At 51.2% G+C, this 18,407-nt stretch overlaps 1 protein-coding gene across 1 annotated transcript; it reads right to left on the bottom strand.

Annotated features, from left to right (window-relative positions):
• Positions 1-3,429: 3,429 nt before the first annotated feature.
• Positions 3,430-8,085, bottom strand: PPP1R26 (protein phosphatase 1 regulatory subunit 26). Its single transcript, XM_009907448.2, has one exon. It carries the CDS (start codon positions 8,024-8,026, stop codon positions 3,983-3,985), a length of 4,044 nt encoding a protein of 1,347 aa, XP_009905750.2. The 5' UTR covers positions 8,027-8,085; the 3' UTR covers positions 3,430-3,982.
• Positions 8,086-18,407: the final 10,322 nt, after the last annotated feature.

Genomic DNA, 18,407 nt, shown 5'->3' with positions numbered 1-18,407 from the left:
GGTGTGTCCAAGTGCCACTGGAAATGATGGTCTTCAGGTTACAAATACTCCCTCTCTGTATCACCTTACAAACCACCCAGGGAGCGTGATGCTGGTGTAATTAAAGCTACTTGAAAGGCAGAGGTATTCTGTTCAGTTAGTGATGGCAAGAAGCAAAAAGCTGAAGAGCAAAGCCCACAGCTTTGTGCTTTTATAAACACTCAAACCCCTGCCAGCATCACGTTCCTGGGGCCAGCAGCAAGATTTCACTCACACCCACCAAACCATTCTGGTTTTCACTTGGTGCCTTTGATTCCCTCAAACAGAAGAGTGGCTAAATTCAGCTTTGCTGCAAACACACCCAGTGCACTGGAACTAATGCAGCTACTAAGCAAAAGGGGGCCTGAAAAGCTAACTTTTGAACTATTTTAACATACCAAAGTAAATAAGTGAGCCTCTATCTTTCACTGCTCTTCTTCTGTTAGACTCTAGGTAACAACTTCAGCTTCTTAGAGCTTCCCTTCCTTCTCCTGAAATGAGAGATAACATAAAGTGCTGAATTAATACAAACCCCTGTGGCAATTTTACATGGAATTGATCCACAGATTTTCCTGCAGGTGGAACAAGTGGGGAGCAACCTGCCTTTTACAAACATAAATGGAACTGCCTTTGTTTTTTGGGCACATTATTTTCCAGCCTCTTTTCATGTTTCATCTAAGGACACTTTTCTTATTCCTTGCCTTAATTTCTCCCCTTTTTTGTTTTATTCCTAGAATGGGCTCAGGTTGGAAGGGACCTCATCTGCTCCAACCTGCCCACCATGGGCCCATGCTGCTAAAGGAGAGAGGCAAGGACAAGATGAGACTCCACTTCCTGACCACATACACCAAGAAAGAAAACTGCTGTTAGGGTTTTGCTAAAATGCTGAGCACCATCCTCAGCCCCACCCCCAGAACAGCCAGGACTTTTTTTTTTCTGGAGCTGTGCACTTTGGAGATTCTCCTTCTTCATTTTTTTTATCATTAAGAATCCACATCTCTAATGATCTGGATTCTGTTTCAGGGTCAGAAGGAAGTTAGAGGTCACTGTCACACATAAGATAACAGCCTTGGGCAGCAGAATCATAGACTGCACTGGGTTGGAAGGTCACCTGGTCCAATACTCCTGCAGTAAGCAGGGACATCCTGAAATAAATCAGGTTGCTCAGGGCCCCATCAAGTTTGACCTTGAAGGGTACAATGCTACCAAAAAAAGACCTCCAAACCCCAAAAGGACCAACACCAGTGGGATCTCCAAGGGAGTGGGACAGTCTGAAGACACACAAGGTTATCCTTCCTCCACGCAGCATCAGAGTGCTGTGTCTAAGCATGGGCACCTCAAAGAGCTGTGGGCCAGCTGGAGAATGTTCAAAGAAGAAACACAAAACCAGGCAGAAAAGAAAGGCTTGAAGTGGGGTCTTCAGAAGCACCCTCTGCAAGGGTGACATCCCTCACTCAAACACCTAACACCACACTAATTGCAGCTTCAGCCTCCAGTCAGGAGGGAAAGCAAGCTAACACAGAACTGCTGCTGACTGAAGGTGATGAGACAAAGCATAGGAGCACTCTGGTTTTGCAGTCCATGGTCAGGACCAGTTTATTAAACATTATAAACTCCATGTACAACCATCTGCTATATACAAATCAAGTTTATCAATTTAAAAAAAAAAAAAGTGCCAGTTGAAATCAGATTTAAAGCACAAAGAAATGGGAATTGCATCTTAAAGTGAATCAGTCCACAAGGAGTACTGAGAGAGAGAACACAGACACATTGACAGGGGGGGCACAAGACACCTTGGAAGTCTCAATGTTGATTTGCTAAAAAAAACACAAACCACCCCAAACTCTGGAGCAGAAACATTCAGCTTCTTTGATACAAACAGTACACAGTGCTGCCACCACCTCTATTCAAACTCAGGATGCAGTTTAACCCTCTGAAAGCAAGGTACTTGGAAAGCTTCTATTGCAAGGTATCAGCCTATTCACCTACTCCAAACAAAAGGCTCCCAAACCCCTGCAACTGAATGGAGGCAGACAAAAATCCAGGCCTATGGAGGCTGGCTGCAGGCAGGTGAGTGAAGGTCAAAAAAAACCCCAACCCAACCAACCAAACAGGAAAAGCACTTTCCCAAGGTCTCCTGCCACAAAAACGAGATGATTCGACACACTGACCTATTCAACCAGCAAACCAACCCACCCAAGGGCTATAAAAAAGGTGGCTGGACAGTAAGAAATGTCAAGTGACCACTACAGAGGTGTTTAAAATGGAACTGCACAACAGCATCAACACACAAAGGATGTTGTTTACCTCTCCACATGCCACAGTTACTTGTTCTACTCTATGCAACGCTGTCATCTGCCAGTGCTCTGCGAAGGGGATCACACCCAGGGATACTCCGTGCCACCCGAGCCTTTCTTGCCTGCTCCATTTAAGGCCAGCCTCCAGGGAGACTGCTGAAGTGACTGAGGAACCAAAGTGGTGGTTTGGCTGAGAGAAGTAGTTCTGTAGGTGACTAAGAGACTACCAATTCACAGGGACAAGATGCAAGAACAAACTACTCAAAAGTTGACTTTGCTACACACAAGAGGGGAAAAAGGAGAGAACCAGCCCACCAGCTTCAATTCCCACTGGTTGGATTTTCCAGTGAAACTAGAGTGGGGGGTACTTTTTTTTTGGGGGGGTGGGGGTGGGGTGGGAGGGTGGGTGTGTGATATAAACAAGCTACTTCAATCCCACTTCAAAGTTAGTACAAATAAAAAGATAGTAGTGAAAAAAACCCCTTGCTTTATTCTGGCTGCTGGCAATGGGAGGCACAGAGAGAGCTACCAGTACGGAAGAAGAGTGCTGAAAAGTATCCTTGGCGTCGACAGGAGGAGCCTCCCTACAGCAAACCCAGCTCTGGTCTATTGCACAAAACTTGCCAAGTGAAACAAACAAACAAACAAAAGTTCACCGAAATGTTAACGTTTTCCAAACCACTCTTGAAAGAGGAGAAGTTAAGGGCACTCGATTCAAGAAGAGTTCGTTTGGGAAACCGAAAGCCACCCCTGGGGTCACTGCAGGGCATCAAAATGAGACTTGGGAGTAACGAGGAGGAATCATTTCAGCCTCGCAGGCCCAGGAGTGCATGAACCTAGAGAAATCCACAGCAATCCTGTTGTCTGAACAGGCACTCCTTCACCCCGGCTGCAGCTGTGCTGGGAGTCATCTGCCAGCAGGAGGTTTCAGGTTTTCAAAAGGTTCTTTCAGCAGCTACTGGGATCGTTTTACACAGGCTCTGCAGACAGGCTTCTATTGACCTGCACCTGCATTTGTGTCTTCAGGGATGGATCTCCTCCGCTGGACTCCTGCTTACTGAACCCACCCAGCAGTCCTCGGGGCGGGGCGGGGAGGGGAGCAACAAGATCCCCCAGCACAAAAGCTCAAGGTAAGGATTGTCCTAAGGCAGCTCAGAGGTGGCCAGGTGTCAGGTAACCTGCTTCAGAAGGCCAGCACTGCTACCAAGCAGGGTGTTCTCCAAGGAGCTCTTAACAGCTTGCCCAGCATACTCTGGGTGCAAACAGGTTTCCTTTTGCTATGTGATCAGAGGCCTCATCATTTAAAGCGTGATTAGCCAGCATCATCTTATCTACAGTCACTACAGCACCCTGTAGCAAGGCCAAAGCCCTAAAAACCATTATAAAAAATATTTCCTTAGAGCACTTTAAATAATTTACAAAATTCTACAAAAGCTACTTGTGTGTGTGTGTGTGTCTGTGTGTCCACCACATCCCTGCTGAACAGGAGGGTTCTGTTTTCACACCAGTGTGTATGTGGCATACAGCTACCAGCATCTCCCACTGTCTTTCCTTTCATGCCTCAAGTTTTATCAAGGGAATTGACAATGAGAGCTGTGTTCTAAAAAGACTGTAAAAAAAAAACAACCCCAACCAACAACCACAACCAACCCCCAAAAAGAGTCTACTTACACATCTGAAACCTTTCCTTTCAAGAGGGAATCTGGGCAGCTCCCTGCAGGGTTGTCAGTAAATTCTGCACAGGCTTTGCCTAGAACTTCCTGCCCTTGGTCCACTTCACAAGCAGTCTCCCTGCTCTGCAGGACAGGTGTTTTTCCTTCCACACTACAGCTGGATACCTGGATTTCCTCCTGCCTGTTACTGTCCTGGCACTGAAGTTTTTCCTTCTTAATGAATGTCTGCACACTGCTCTCTGTGCATGCTCCTCCACTGGTTTTATGCAGCTTTACTGCTGGCACGTTTAGCTCCTGCAGTGGGCAAACTAAATTTAGATGTGGCCTCATGTCCTGCTGGTTATCCTCTCCCTTACTGCTCCTATCTACACTCTGCTGAGATGTGTCTCTGCTAACTTGATCTGCTTCTACCCCTGCCAGACTGTGTTCAGGGTGTGAGTGATCTATGTTTGCATCAGCACAGCTGCCTTTGTGGATATCTCCTTCCTCAGTCCCCATCTGGGTGCTCTCAGCTTTAGAAGCTCCTCTGCAAACCTTATCTGCTTTTACAGCTGCCATGATTGGCTCCTGCAAGGGGAGCCTCGTGTGTGGATCTGACTGGTCTCCTGAAGCATTTCTGCAACCTTCTGCTTCCTCCTTGATGTGCAAAGGAGCAGCCTCCAGTCTTTCACAGGTTTCTGCTACACAGGGACTTGACCTTTGCTCAGGGAGCTTCTGAGAAGAATCAGACTCTTCTATTGCTGTTGTACTCTCCCCACTAAATTCACCTTTTGGGGAGGGGGGTCCTCTTTCCTGGTTAAGCTCATCTGTATCCTGGGACACTTTCTCTGCTCCTAACTCCCTGCTCTGGGCAAGCAAACCCTCTGCTTTCTGCCTTTTGCTCAGAAGCATGGATTTCTTCCTGTCCCTGGCATACTTTAGACCTGCAATAAACTTGCTGGAAATTTTGAGGTGAAAGGTGTTCTTCCTTTTAGCTCTAGACTTTGTGTTAACTCCTTTCTGTACTTTACAACCTTCACTTTTGCTGGCTTTAGGTGGAAGCGTTTTCTGCACAGGCTCTGCATGAGGAACATCTTTTCTACCTGACGGGTTCGCAGACAGCTTACCACCAGCAAAACCTTTCACCCCAACCACTCCTTGCTTAGCTTTTGACTGACCAGTAGTATGAAGATGAACATTCTCTGCAGAGGAAGCAGATTTCCCACTGCCACACAACATTGCACTTTTCCCTTCTGTTCTCTGAGCGTCCTTCCACTCAGCAGTTTGCTGAGACACCTCAGTGTTTTGACTCTGAGCCAGCATCAGGTCAAGCTCAACTGGCTGCTGCTTGGTTTTTCCTTTATTAGGAGTTTGTTTGGTCACTCTCAGTAGGTCCAGACTTGCATCACCTTTCTGTATCTCCAGATTGCTTGCAGAGTCTTTAGCCTTTTCTGCTAAGAACTTCCTGATTTCTTGTTCAATGCTGTCATCGCTGTCCACCGAGCTGCTGTCGTCAGCATCTGACGGCGCTGTGAAAGCATCTGGGCTGATTTTAGCTACCTGCAGGTTGCTCTGGCTGGAAATTGCTTTAGGTTTAGATCCCTTTTTAAGCTGCAAGTTAAACTCCAAGTTCTTCATAGCTTCTGGTTTTTCACTGGTAGGTTTGACGTTGATGGCGTCTGGAGGACTTCTGATCACATTCTCCTTCACAGATTTCCTGGGCTTTGAGGGGCAGCTTTTCACCAGCATGGGACTTTTGCCTTTCCACTCATTTTGTTGGAGGCTACTAAATTCATCCAGCAGCTGAGTTTCTGTCTCGTTAAATCTGGCTCTCTTTTTGTACTGAGGCTTCTGGTCCTTGGACTTCCTTTTCAATTTTCTTTTAGACCGTAAGAGGTCCTTGATAGCACTGTCAAGGTCCTCATCACTATCCAGAGAGCTGCTCTCATCAGTTGAGCCATCCCTCTCCTGAGTTGGGATGGTACTTTTCATAAGCTTTCTTGTGCTGCTCTGAACCTGCATGAAAGGGTTTTCAGTGTCCAAGGCCACACACCTGCCGTCAGATCCAGACAATTTGGAAGACATCAGCTGCTGCTGTTGAGCCTCTTTGCTACTGAGCCTTTGAGCATCACAGAGCTCTGTGGAGCTGCTCAGGGCACGCTCCTCTCGGAGCACAGGAGATTTTGAATAGTTACCTGGCTGGCAAAGTCCTGTCTCCAGCTGTTCAGGTGGTTTTGATGCACCTTGTTTCCCTATTCCACCTTCCCTTTTAAGTCTCGTTTTACGAGTCAGTGACAGCTTCAGTGTTTTAGGAAGAGAAGGCTCAAGGGTACCAGTGAGGCTGTTTTTATCAGAAGGCAAAGGCATCTGGATTGAGTGGGACAGGCTGGGAGGCTTTGTTCCAAGGCTCTCTGACTGTGCTTTCAGAGCCAGAAAAGCCCTGATTTCTTGCTCTATGCTATCGTCGCTGTCCACAAGGCTGCTGTCGCTCTCGCAGCGTGGGGAAGAGAGGAGCTGGGGAGGGAACAAGGAGTCTGCAGCCAGCGATCTGCCGTCGCTTCCCATTGGGGATGGCATGATTGTTTTGGAAATATCAAGGATAGCTTCTGCACACATGAGCTCTGCAGAGGTGTCTGCTCTGCAGGAGGCCTGCAAGGTGAGCTCGCAAGCAGCGATCTTGTTCGCTGGGGGTGCAAAGTGCCTGGCTTTTTTCAGTGGGCTGAAGAGCTTGCTGAGCTCGTTGCTGGTGCTTTCCAACTCGGCTGACTTGGAACCGATTTCTTTTCTCTTGTTGCTCGCAGGGTTTTTAGGGAGCTCCGGTGAGGCACTTTTAGTGGAGCTGATCGTCAGGCTGGCAGAAATGTCTGCCATTCCCTTGGGATCAAATTGCTCCCTCTGCAAAGGGACACAGCCTGCTGCACGAGCTGCCTCCTTCCTGATTTTCTCCAGCTGATAAAGCTGAATGGCCTCTTCAATGCCATCGTCGCTGCTGGAGTCGGACGTGTGCGTGCTGGCGCCGAGAAGGCCTCCTCTGGGCTCCCAGTAATTAGCTCCACTTCCTTCATCTCGCTCCACTAACCAGGGCTGGCTGGCAGTGGCCATGTCAAGATATGCTCGGTTCACTTGGCTGAAGTCACCAGGCTCTTCTAGCACCTGAGGCTGCAAACACTTGGCCTGCGTGCTGGTTTTCTGCAGCTTAGGGTGGTGTCTCAAGAGGAGCCCATCACAGCCTTGCTTTACAGAGCCACAGTTGGGTTTGTTTGCTGTTTCTTTGTTGCACTTCAGGACCGACCCCAGGTGGGAATCTTTTTTCTCCTCCTCCACGGCACACTTGCTGGTTTCTTGCTGCTTCTTCTCGTTCAGGAATTGCACTATTTCAGCTTGTATGCTCTGCTCGAAGGAGTCGTCGCTGCTGATGCTCTGAGGAGAAGCAGGCTGGAGCCTTTTCCCAATTCCCAGGTGGTCAGACAGGTACTCTTCAGAGAGCATCTCAGCTTGGAATTTCACAGGCAGAAGGTCACCAGCCATTTTGTTCTGGGAGAATTCCCTCTTAAACCTCTTGTCTCTGCTTATGCCCTCGGAACACCCTGCGTTCCTCTGCAGGGACTGCTCACTTTTGCCTTTTGCTTTCAGGTACTCTTGAATGGCTTCCTCTATACCTCGGTCAACAGAATCATCACTGTCAGAATCCAGCAAGAGAGGCCTAAACCCCACGTTCTCTTCCACTTGGGTGCTGTCTGAATCAGCAGGGCAACCACACTTGGCATACTGAGGATGCTTCCGGAGCAGCGAGGTGCTCGATGAGACTCTATTGCTTGAGCCCTTTTCTCCCTTTGGCTTCTTCTGCATAATACAATCATACTCATTGTTCATACCCAGGGGAGACTCTTGGCTTTGCAGGTTGTTGATGATCATCTGAACTTTTGCACTTACAGAGGTTCTGGCGACGTTTCCTTCAGATTCAGAGAAGCAAACGGGGTATCTACAGCTCCTTGCTGGTCCAAAGGACTCCCATTTCGTCTGAAGAGCTACCAGAGGAGAAGCATTCATAAGGAACATTCTAGCAGACAACAGCAAAGTCCACAGGGGAACAGGCTTTCAGACTGGTCTGTCTTTCATCCTGCACAAGAGGGGAAAGAAGAAAAAGAGGAAAATACTCTTCATTATTCATCTACCTTCTACAAGTTCCACCTACTAACGCTGGTAACATTAACTTGTAAATGATTAACACTCCTGTGCTGGGTAATCCCCAGAGTTACTTCACAACATCACCCTAAGGGGTAAATCAGTCACTAGAGTCATTAAGGCCAAGCCAGAGAGCACTCAGCCTTTATGGTTCTCAGGCACAACCATCATCCCATTCAGGTCGTTCTCTTCACTTCCAAAGCTCTTCCTGCCTTTCCCGGGAAGGTTGCACTCTCTTTGGTGCACATTCCTAAAGAAGCACAGGTTGTCCAGACCCATCAAGAACCACTCTGCTGATGTCTGAGCACACAGAAGTGTGCAATCCCCTTCGGCACCAGCTTCGTCCCAGTGTTTTTCTCGGGGAAAAAGAGAAAGAACAATTTGAAAGGAAACTTTGCCGGCAAAGCAGAGCTGGTGGGAGTGAAGGACCCTGCAAAACATTCTGCTCCCCGTGTTTCCTTTGGCATAGTTGCCCTTTCTAAAGGACTCCTGCCTCGCATAGCTCAGCGTTTGGGTTTTACAAGGCAAACAATGTTGGCTGTGTCCCCAGGGTATGCAACGGGCAGATGCAAGAGCAAGCTGGCCCTCGAGCTGGGACGGTGGAGCACAAACCAGCCCTTATTCCCAGAGCAGAGTGGCTGGGTTAGCACGCCTGGACTCACACACTGGCCCAAGACTGCTACCAGCTCTGGCTTGGCATTGAGCACACACAACTGAGGGGCCTGGAGCAGCTCAAAGAGGAGGAAAGGGAGCTTATTTCTTGCTGAAACACGCTCCACAGCAACAACCCTGAGACATCAGCCGTTCTGCAGCATAGAAGTTGTGGGGAAACACAAAACTTATAGAGGCTTGTGAAAGCAGGATGAAGATCACAGACTAGTCTGTATTATAGGAGAAAACCAAAGCAGAAGGAAGTCCTGGTTTGTGGAAGAGTGAAAAAGACACCTAGAAAATTCCAAATCATAGAATGGTAGGGGTTGGAAGGGATCTCTAGAGATCATGAAGTCCAATCCCCCTTCCAAGGCAGGACCACCTAGGACAGGTCACACACAATACATCCAGATGGGTCTCGACAGTCTCTACAGAAGGAGTCTCCACAACCTCTCTGGGCCCAAAGAGTTCACAACTCTTTCATCAACAGATGACACCCCAAAGAGTCCACAGCTTCCACACAGTCCCACGAGAGCTGAAGGTTTCTCCTGCAGCATCTTTTGGTGGGATCAAAACTGCATCTGACTGAAGCAGCCCCAACAAAAATCTACAGAAGCTGGATTGTTCTTCAAGCCCAGCTCAGAGTCTCCAACACAAATCCAGTAAGCTCTAAACACAGCATGGCACTGGACTTCACCAACTACTGAGACACACTTCTGCCTCTGAATCCTCTCCAACCTTGTCCTTGTCAATTATTCTCTAGTTCTGGCTCCACATTAATCAGTGGCAGTAACTATTTCAAAGAATTAATGATTCTAAAGTCCTTAAAGCTGGGGATTCATCTGCTACTGAGGACAAAACAACAGAGAAGTGAAGAGGAGAATTCTTTCCCACTCTTAGAAGAGCATGGTGCTCCAACCAAGACCATGACAAATGCCTCTGTCAAAATCATTCTGGGACCTGTGCTCTGGGAGCAGTTTTTTTGCTGTCTTGTTAGCAGAGTAGAATATTCTGGAAATCTTCTTGACCAAGACAGGGTCAGCCTGAACATGCCTCATTTAGAATTATAGACTTGTTTAGGCCAGGAAAGAGCTTTCAGCTCATCAAGTCCAACCATTAAACCCACACTACCACATCTGTTGCTAAACCACGTCCCTCAGCACTGCAAGCACATCGCTTTTAAACCCCTCCACCACTGGCCTGGGCAGCCTGTTCCAGGGCTTGACAACCCTTTTGGGGAAGAAATTGTTTCTCATGTCCAACCTATACCTTCCCTGGCACAACTTGAAGCCACTTCCTCTTATCCTAACCCTTATTACTTGGGAGAAGATGCTGACACCCCACCCCCCCCCCCTTGCTCCAACTTCCTTCCAGCAAAAAGGTCTCACCTCAGCCTCCTTTTCTGCAGCCTGAACAACCCCAGTTCCCTCAGTTGCTCTTCACAGGAGCAGATCCTCTCTAGATCCTTCACCAGCTTTGCTGCTCTTCTCTGGAGCCGCTCCAGCACCTCAATATCCTTCTTGGAGTGAGGGACTCAAAACTCAACTCAGTATTCAGGATGCTGTCCCACCAGTGCAGAGTACAGGGGGATGATCACCTCTCTAGTCCTGCTGGCCACACTACTTTGACACAGGCCAGGATGCTGCAGGCCTGTTTGGCCACCTGGGCACACGGCTGGCTCATGTTCAGACAGCTGTCAACATGATACCCACAGAGCAGTTAGCTCTGGACATACCACTGGTATTTCTTTTGCCATTTTGTTCACTGGTTCTCTGCCACAGAACATCCTGGCAGAAGATGTTTCAACCCAAGCCCTGGACATCAATTTCTGATTGCTTGTCCTCAGTGATAATTCCTCTCAAAACATCACCCCTGCGGAATTCAGTGTAGTGATGAAGAACACCTCCCCTTGCTGGCTGGTACCCAGAGAAACCCAACAGAGACTGTTTAACCCCCCACCTTTTGGTCAACTGAAGGTGGTTTAGCCTGACCTCTGCTCTACAGTGCTCACCCACCACCTGTGAATTCAGCCAGGAACAACCTGGGGAAGCACCTCAAGGCACAGCTCTGAACCTCACCTTTCAGAAACACCTGAATGCATCCACAGCATCTAAAGCAGCCTCCAACACATTCACTAGGGCAAACGTAAAATGAAACCCATTTTTCCTTGTAATAAGCATCTAAGGATCAAAAAGACAGAAATTAGAATACCTAATTATCCTGAAGAAATGCAATTAACACACTTAAGCTCCCAGCTTCATTAAACAAATCCTAACTTATTTCCTATTAACCTATTTCCACAGTTTCTGGGAGAGGGGCAGGTACCTCCCGTCACCCTACGCCAGGATTGCAGTCACCCTGCAGGGATTGCACTGGATAGGACTGGGATGAACCTTCCTGCCCCAGCACTGCCTCCGAACAGAGCACCCAAAGAGGGGTGCAGGCTCCGAGGGGACACTCACAGAGTGCGTGAGGAGACACCTGGGCACACCTCGAGGCTCCGTGGGAGGGGGAATGTGAGGAGACATAAACCTGGGGACATCCAGAGGCTGTGAGGGAAAGCCCACCTCAGGGAGGGCACCCACAGAGGCTGTGAGGGAAAGTGAGGGGACACAAAGGGACACCTGCCTGGGGGAAAGCACAGAGGGTGTGAGAGAGCACCCACCTAACAGGGGGGAAGCTGAGAGGTTGTGAGGAAACACGAGGGGACAGACTTGGGGAGTACCCTCAGAGGGTGAAGGGACACCCACCTTGAGGAGCACCCAAAGAGTCCCCCTGGGGGGCACCCACAAGGGCTGTATGTGGGGACAGACAGGAATGCTCACCAGGGGCACTCATAATGGCTATGTGGGGGCACGAGGGGACACCCTTCTGGGGTGAGGCACTCACTGGAGCTCTGGGAGGGGAACTGAGGGGACACCCACCCAAGGGGGCACTCACTGGAGCTCTGGGAGGGGAACTGAGGGGACACCCACCCAAGGGGGCACTCACTGGAGCTCTGGGAAGGGAACTGAGGGGACACCCACCCAAGGGGGCACTCACTGGAGCTCTGGGAGGGGAACTGAGGGGACACCCACCCAAGGGGGCACTCACTGGAGCTCTGGGAAGGGAACTGAGGGGACACCCACCCAAGGGGGCACTCACTGGAGCTCTGGGAGGAGATATTTGGTGATACCCAGCCGGGGGGTACCCACAAATGCTGTATGAGGAGACGCGAGAGGACACCCGAGGGGCACGGACAGAGGATATATGAGGGGACCCCCACTCGGTGGGCACCCCGAGAGGGTGACCCACCTGGGGGGGCACCCACAAATACTGTATGAGGGGACACGAGGCGACCGTCACCCGGGGGGGCACCCACAGCGGTTGTGCGAGGGGACACGCAGCTGGGGGGCACCCACAAAGGCTGCGTGAGGGGACGCCCACTCGGGGGGCACCCACGGAGGCTGTACGAGGGGACACCCACCCGGGCGGGCGGCCCGGAGCCGCCGTACACGGTGCCGCCGCCGCGGGGCGCCCCGCCCGCCGCCCGCCCGCCGCCCGCGGCCGGCCGGGCCCTGCCCGCGCCGCCATGGCTCCCCCTTCCCGCCTTCCGCCGCCCTCGGCCGGCCGCGTCGGGCCCGGACCTGGGCCTCAGCCTCGGGCCCCGGTGGGTCCCCGCTGCACCCCCCCGGCCGCCACCCCCCTCCTCCCCGCTCCCCGGCGCTCACCTGCCGCCGCCGCCGCGGGGGGAGGCCGGGAGAGCGCGGGAGGTGGGTTAGGTGATGGCGGCTGCCGGCCCGGGCTCGCCGCTCCGCCGGGCTCCGCTCCGCCGCTGCCCGCCGCGCTGGTGCAGGGGCGGGCGGCGCTTCCTTCCCTGCCCCCGGGGAGCGGGAGGCATGCGCCGCAGGGCTCCGCCGGGGAGGCGGGGGCGACCGCCCGGCCTCTGCGGCCGCCGGCTCTGCCCCCGGGAGCGGCCGGGCGGCAGGGGAGCGGAGCGGGTCGGGCCGGGCGGTTCCGCCGCCGGGGCACAAAGGCAGGCGCGGCTGTGAGCGCTTCGCCGGAGCTTGGGAGCCGGCGCGGAGGGGAGGGAAGGGAAGCAGGGAGGCTGGAGCCAGTTTAACGCTCGTCCGCCGGGGAGGAAGGGGCACCCCGCCGGCAGCCTGAAGCCAAGGCCTTGATCAGACCCGGGGCAAGATTTGGGGCCCCAAACGCAGCTTCTGCGAGTTGTGACCGGCTCTGAGCCGGCAGGGACTTTGCAGGCACACGCACCGGCTGCTCACACGCTTTACTTCTGGGGCGAGGGTTGAGTAGAAGGCACGGGAGGAGATTGCTTCACTCCCTTGGGGATGCTAAGGTGGTGGTGGTGGTGAAACTCCAAACGTTTAGCCAAACACCCCAGGGACCGTCCCAAACCCGGAGTTTGGGGATGCAAAACTACCATCGATATTAAGAGAGACGAGGCCTCTTTTTTTCTCCCCCTTTTTTTCCCCAGAAGCTGAAGCAGTTGGTGCTTTGTTTGCTGAAGTTTGCAGGACGGTGTGCATTTCAGGCAGAGGAACAACAAACTTTCAGTGCTGTTGGTTGCTTGTTTTGCTGGCGAGGAGGCTTCTCCCCAGCGGTGCACTGCCAGCGGCATCCGACTGTCTGTGTGCTTCCAGAGCTGAGCCAAGCTGCAGAGCAATTTCCTTTCGGGACACTGGTTTCAACCTGCTCATTCACTTAAAAACCAGGGAGTGAGTCATAACTCTTGGTTTGTAAATCTTCACAAGCAGTTCCATTCCTAGTTTCTGGCAAAGGAAAGCCTGGTCCCTTACCCCAAAGTGCTGGCTTATTTTTGCTTTGCCAGTGCATTTAGTTAGTTGCTTGTTTGTTCCCACGGTCCTTGAACACCTACGGTGCTGCAGAGGATACTCTCATCCTTTGGCTGGGGTGTTGCCAAAGTCCTAGAGGAAACATGCAGGCTAGGATATAGCAGATGAGCAGCAGTGGGTTCCAGCAGGTACTAAGGGTCTCAGGCTGAAAATGGGGTGAGAGCTCTTGGCAGTGCCGGTGAGACACTGCTCATACCCCCCTGGGAACCTCTGCCATGAGGAGAGTGAGTGCCAGTGCATGAGAATCATAGAATCAATAAGGTTGGAAAAGACTTCAAAGATCATCAAGTCCAACTTGCCACCCAACACCTCATGACTACTGAACCATGGCACATCCAGTCCCCTCTTGGACACCTCCAGGGATGATGACTCCACCACCTCCCTGGGCAGCCCATTCCAACAGCTAACAACTCTCTCTGTGAAGAAATTTCTCCTCACCTCAAGCCTAAACTTTCCCTGGTGCAGTTTGATACTGTGTCCTGTTCTGGATGAGGATGTGGTGGATGTCAGAATCTGGCCCCCTGTCCTTAACAGATGTTCTCACATACAATTACTCATTTTCTGTGTCACTTTTCATTCAAAGCTCCAGAGACTTTGCTTCAGTGGTGCTGCTGTTTCTGCCACAGCCTTGACAGCACATCTTGGCGCCACAGCACAGCTCAAAGGTTTAACTCAAAAGCTGGAGGGCAGTTTCCCAATGCAGTGTTGAACACTTCTGAGAATCTAGCCTGCCTCTGAGGTGAATCTGTTCTGTGCTAGCAGAGATGGTGCTGCTGGAGCTGGCAATGCAGCTAGGCTGAACCTGCCCAGTCCCTGTCCCCGGTATTGGTGCAGGATAGGTGCTGGATGTGGTGACTGAGCTGCAAGCCTCTTCACAGATTCAGATTGCATCAGGTTGGAAAGGACCCTCAAAGGTCATCTTGTGCAACTCCCCTTCAGTGAGAAGGGACAGCTTATGCTTATAGAATCATAGAATCAACAAGGCTGGAAAAGACCTCAAAGATCATCAAGTCCAACCTGTCACCCAAGACCAACCTCCAACTAGATCAGGCTACCCAGGGCCACAATAAGGTCTCCTCTGAGCCTCCTCTTCTCCAGGCTAAGCAACCCCAGCTCCCTCAGCCTCTCTTCCTAGGGCTTGTGCTGCAAACCCCTCCCCAGCTATACATGTAAAAGTAACACAAGTTACAAACACAATAAACATGATATGTTTAAAAACACCTAGAGTTCATTCATTCTTAGAGTCAAGGAAAACTCCATATATCATAGCAAACTTGAATGCCTCCAGGGATGGGCCCTCAACCACATTCCTGGGCAAGCTGTTCCAGTATTTTACCACTTTCATTGTAGAGAGCTTCTTCTGAATGTCCAACCCAAATCTCCCATGGTCCAGTTTCAAACCATTGCCTCTTGTCCTATTGCTACAAGCCCTCCTAAAAAGTTCTTCCCCAACCTTCCTGTAGGTCCCCTTCAGATATTTTTGTGCTCAGTCTCACAGAATCACAGAGTCACAGAATTAACCAGGTGGGAAAAGACCTTCAAGGTCATCAAGTCCAACCTATCCCCCAACACCATCTAATCAACTAAACCATGGCTCCAAGTGCCCCATCCAATCCCTTTTTGACCACCTCCAGGTATGGTGACTCCACCACCTCCCTGGGCAGCACATTCCAATCTCTTTCTGTGAAGAATTTCTTCCTAACACCCAGCCTGAACTGCAAAATTGTTATAGAATCATAGAATTGTTGGGGTTGGAGAGGACCTCAAGGATCATCCAGTTCCAACCCTCCTGCCGTGGCCAGGGACACCTCACACTAGATCAGGTTGCCCAGAGCCACATCCAGCATGGCTTAAAAACTCCCAGGGGTGAGGCTTCCACCAGCTCCCTGGGCAACCTGTGCCAGTCTCTCACCACCCTCATGGGGAAGAATTTTTTCCTAACATCCAATTTTTTTCCCCATCCCCCCCCAGTCCTATCACTCCCTGGCACCCCAAGAGTCCCTCCCCTGCCTCATTTCCCTCCTTTTCCCCTCAAACCCACAGCACCTGGGCTCTGTTGGAGTCTCCTCCCACCCCAGGTGTGGCCACTTGGTTCTCCCCATCCACTCCCCTATTTAATCCCCCACAGGAAGGGCAGCAGCCCTAAGCTGAGCCCATCTGGGCTGGAGGATCCTCCTCTCATCACTGGTGAGTGCCTGTGGTGCACACTGGGTGATGGTGGTGGTGACTACAAAGGCCGGGGGGCCTGGTGGCCCCCCGGTTGTTAGGGCTATGATTGATGACTCTTCCAATATCCTCCATGGGTGCTGGCTGGGGCTCCTCACTGGGGCTGAGCTCCTCTGGGTGGTGTCTTGGCTGGTGAGGGTCTTGCCCCTGGCTCTGGGCTGGGTGCAGGAGTGGTGGTGGTGGAGCAGGAGCTGTTTAGTCATAGAATATGCTGATAATTACACTGCTTTGACCTGGAGGCAGTACAGCAACATTCAGCAAGCTTCTGGACACAGCTTTGACTTCAGTTTTATTTTTAAAGAGCATTCACACACAAATTGACTTGGCCCAAGAGTCTCTGTGGATACCAGAGCCCTTTCTTTCCTCTAGAGTAGCATTAGGCATGCATCAAGAACAGTGTGGCCAGCAGGAGCAGGGAAGTTATTGTACCCTGTACTCAGCACTGGTCAAGCCACATCTTGAGTCCTGTGCCCAGTTCTGGGCTCCTCAGTTTAGGAAAGATGTTGAGATGCTGTAAGGTGCCCAGAGAAGGGCAACAAAGCTGGGGAGGGGTCTGGAGCACAGCCCTGGGAGGAGAGGCTGAGGGAGCTGGGGTTGCTTAGCCTGGACAAGAGGAGGCTCGGGGGAGACCTTCTTGCTCTCTGCAACTATCTGAAGGGAGGTTGTAACCAGGTGGGGGTTGGTCTTTTCTCCCAGGCAGCCAGCACTAGAACAAAAGGACACAGTCTCAAGCTCTGCCAGGGGAAGTTTAGTCTGGAGGAGAGGAGAAAGTTCTTCACTGAAAGAGTTGTTAGCCATTGGAACATGCTGCCCAGGGAGGTGGTGCAGTCACCATCCCTGGAGGTGTTCAAGAGGGGATTGGATGTGGCACTTGGTGCCATGGTTTAGTCATGAGGTCTGTGGTGACAGGTTGGACTTGATGATCTTTGAGGTCTCTTCCAACCTGGGTGATTCTGTGATGGGAGGAATATAGTGAAGGGAGGAATACAGTGAAGGCAGCAAAGTTTCCTCACCTCCAGCCTGCAATTCAGCAGCTAAGGAAAAGCGAGTTCATTGTTTCTTCCTGCACCCAGCTGCTGGCTGTGCTGTCTCCAGCAGTTTTGTTCAAGCAAGCCATTTTGGAATACAAAAGCACATCAGAGATCCCAGGGACAAGAACACACAGGCAAATGTCTTATCAGCTGTGTTTTATCTATGGTAAGAGCAGGAGATGAATTGGTGAGTGGATAGCACGGTCTGACCATTTGAAACATGGTCCTGTCCCACATCCCCAGGGTCAGGCCTGGTTTGGTAGGTAGAGGACTTGTGGGGACACAAAAAATTAGAATGTGAGGTTGGAGTCTAGGAAAGGATACAATTCTCCAGGGCAGGAAAGCACACATGCTCCCCAAAGCAGACACCTCTGCAGTTGAAGCAGGAGGAAATCTGTTCTACAGCACTTGGCATATGTCAGCCTCGCTTCTTGTGATGTGTTACCACAGACCTCACTGCCATCTACAACTCCTGAAGGGAGGTTGTAGCCAGGTGGGGGTTGGTCTCTTCTCCCCGGCAACCAGCACCAGAACAAGAGGACACAGCCTCAAGCTGCACCAGGGGAGGTTTAAGCTGGAGGTGAGGAAGAAATTCTTCCCAGAATGAGAGACTGGCCTTTGGAATGTGCTGCCCAGGGAGGTGGTGGAGTCACTGTCACTGGGGCTGTTTATAAAGAGATTGGCTGGGGTGCTTGGTTGCTTCCATGTTCAGCCTCTGAGTTGAAAGAGCAGCAGAGCATCTCCCTGAGGTCCCATTAAGGGTGATTTGTCTTCCTGATCCATAATTTTGGTGGAAATGAGAGCAGTGGTCCCTGTGTCCCCGCTGGACAGATGACAAAGCCAGGAGCACTAATTGGCCCCCTTGTTAGGGTGGCTGGAATGGCAGGGGAACATCTTCCCCAGCCTCAGGAGCTGCTCATCCCATTTGCAGCTGTATTGCAGGGGGTAGGAACAGGCACTCATTAGACATGGCTCTGGATACATTAGAGGCAAAAGCTGCTGTGGGTTATCAGAGGCTGAAATCAAGAGTTCAGGTGAAGGCTTTCTTATTTTTATATAGATATATTTTTCTTTTCAGTGAGGAAAAGGAGAAGATTAAAAACAAACCAGTGAGAATAAAAGGCCTCAGCTCACAGATCTTCTTGACAGGTAACCTGTGGCTTTGTGGCCAATTACAGTTCCTACATGGGGCTGTGTTAGAACACCAGGCTGTCCTGCCACGCTGCTCCTTCACTGGGATGTGAGTCAGAGCTGATGCCAGCTGCAGGCACAGCCACGTCTAGGGCACGAGGGAGGTCAGAGCCTCAGGTTCTGCCAACCCTTTCCTCTGCTGGTGCCGCTCTTGCATTCCCCAAGCGTTTCTTTTGAGCTTTGGGGCCAAAGCAATCCACAAAAGTGAAATTCTGCTGTGCCCCTTGAGGGCTTTTGGGGAAGAAGCAGCAGGGAAAGGGATGTGGATGGAGTCCATCCTGAACTTTGAGCTCAGTCAGTATT

Source organism: Dryobates pubescens, chromosome 29 (genome assembly GCF_014839835.1).
Source record: "Dryobates pubescens isolate bDryPub1 chromosome 29, bDryPub1.pri, whole genome shotgun sequence".
In the NCBI taxonomy this organism is placed as follows: Eukaryota; Metazoa; Chordata; class Aves; order Piciformes; family Picidae; genus Dryobates; species Dryobates pubescens.
The sequence above is the reverse complement of the archived record's forward strand: the minus strand, read 5'-3'. Positions and strand labels throughout refer to the sequence as shown.

Excerpts from the sequence above, each read along its gene's own strand:
- PPP1R26 (XM_009907448.2), bottom strand. The coding sequence starts at position 8,026 with ATGTTCCTTATGAATGCTTCTCCTCTGGTAGCTCTTCAGACGAAATGG.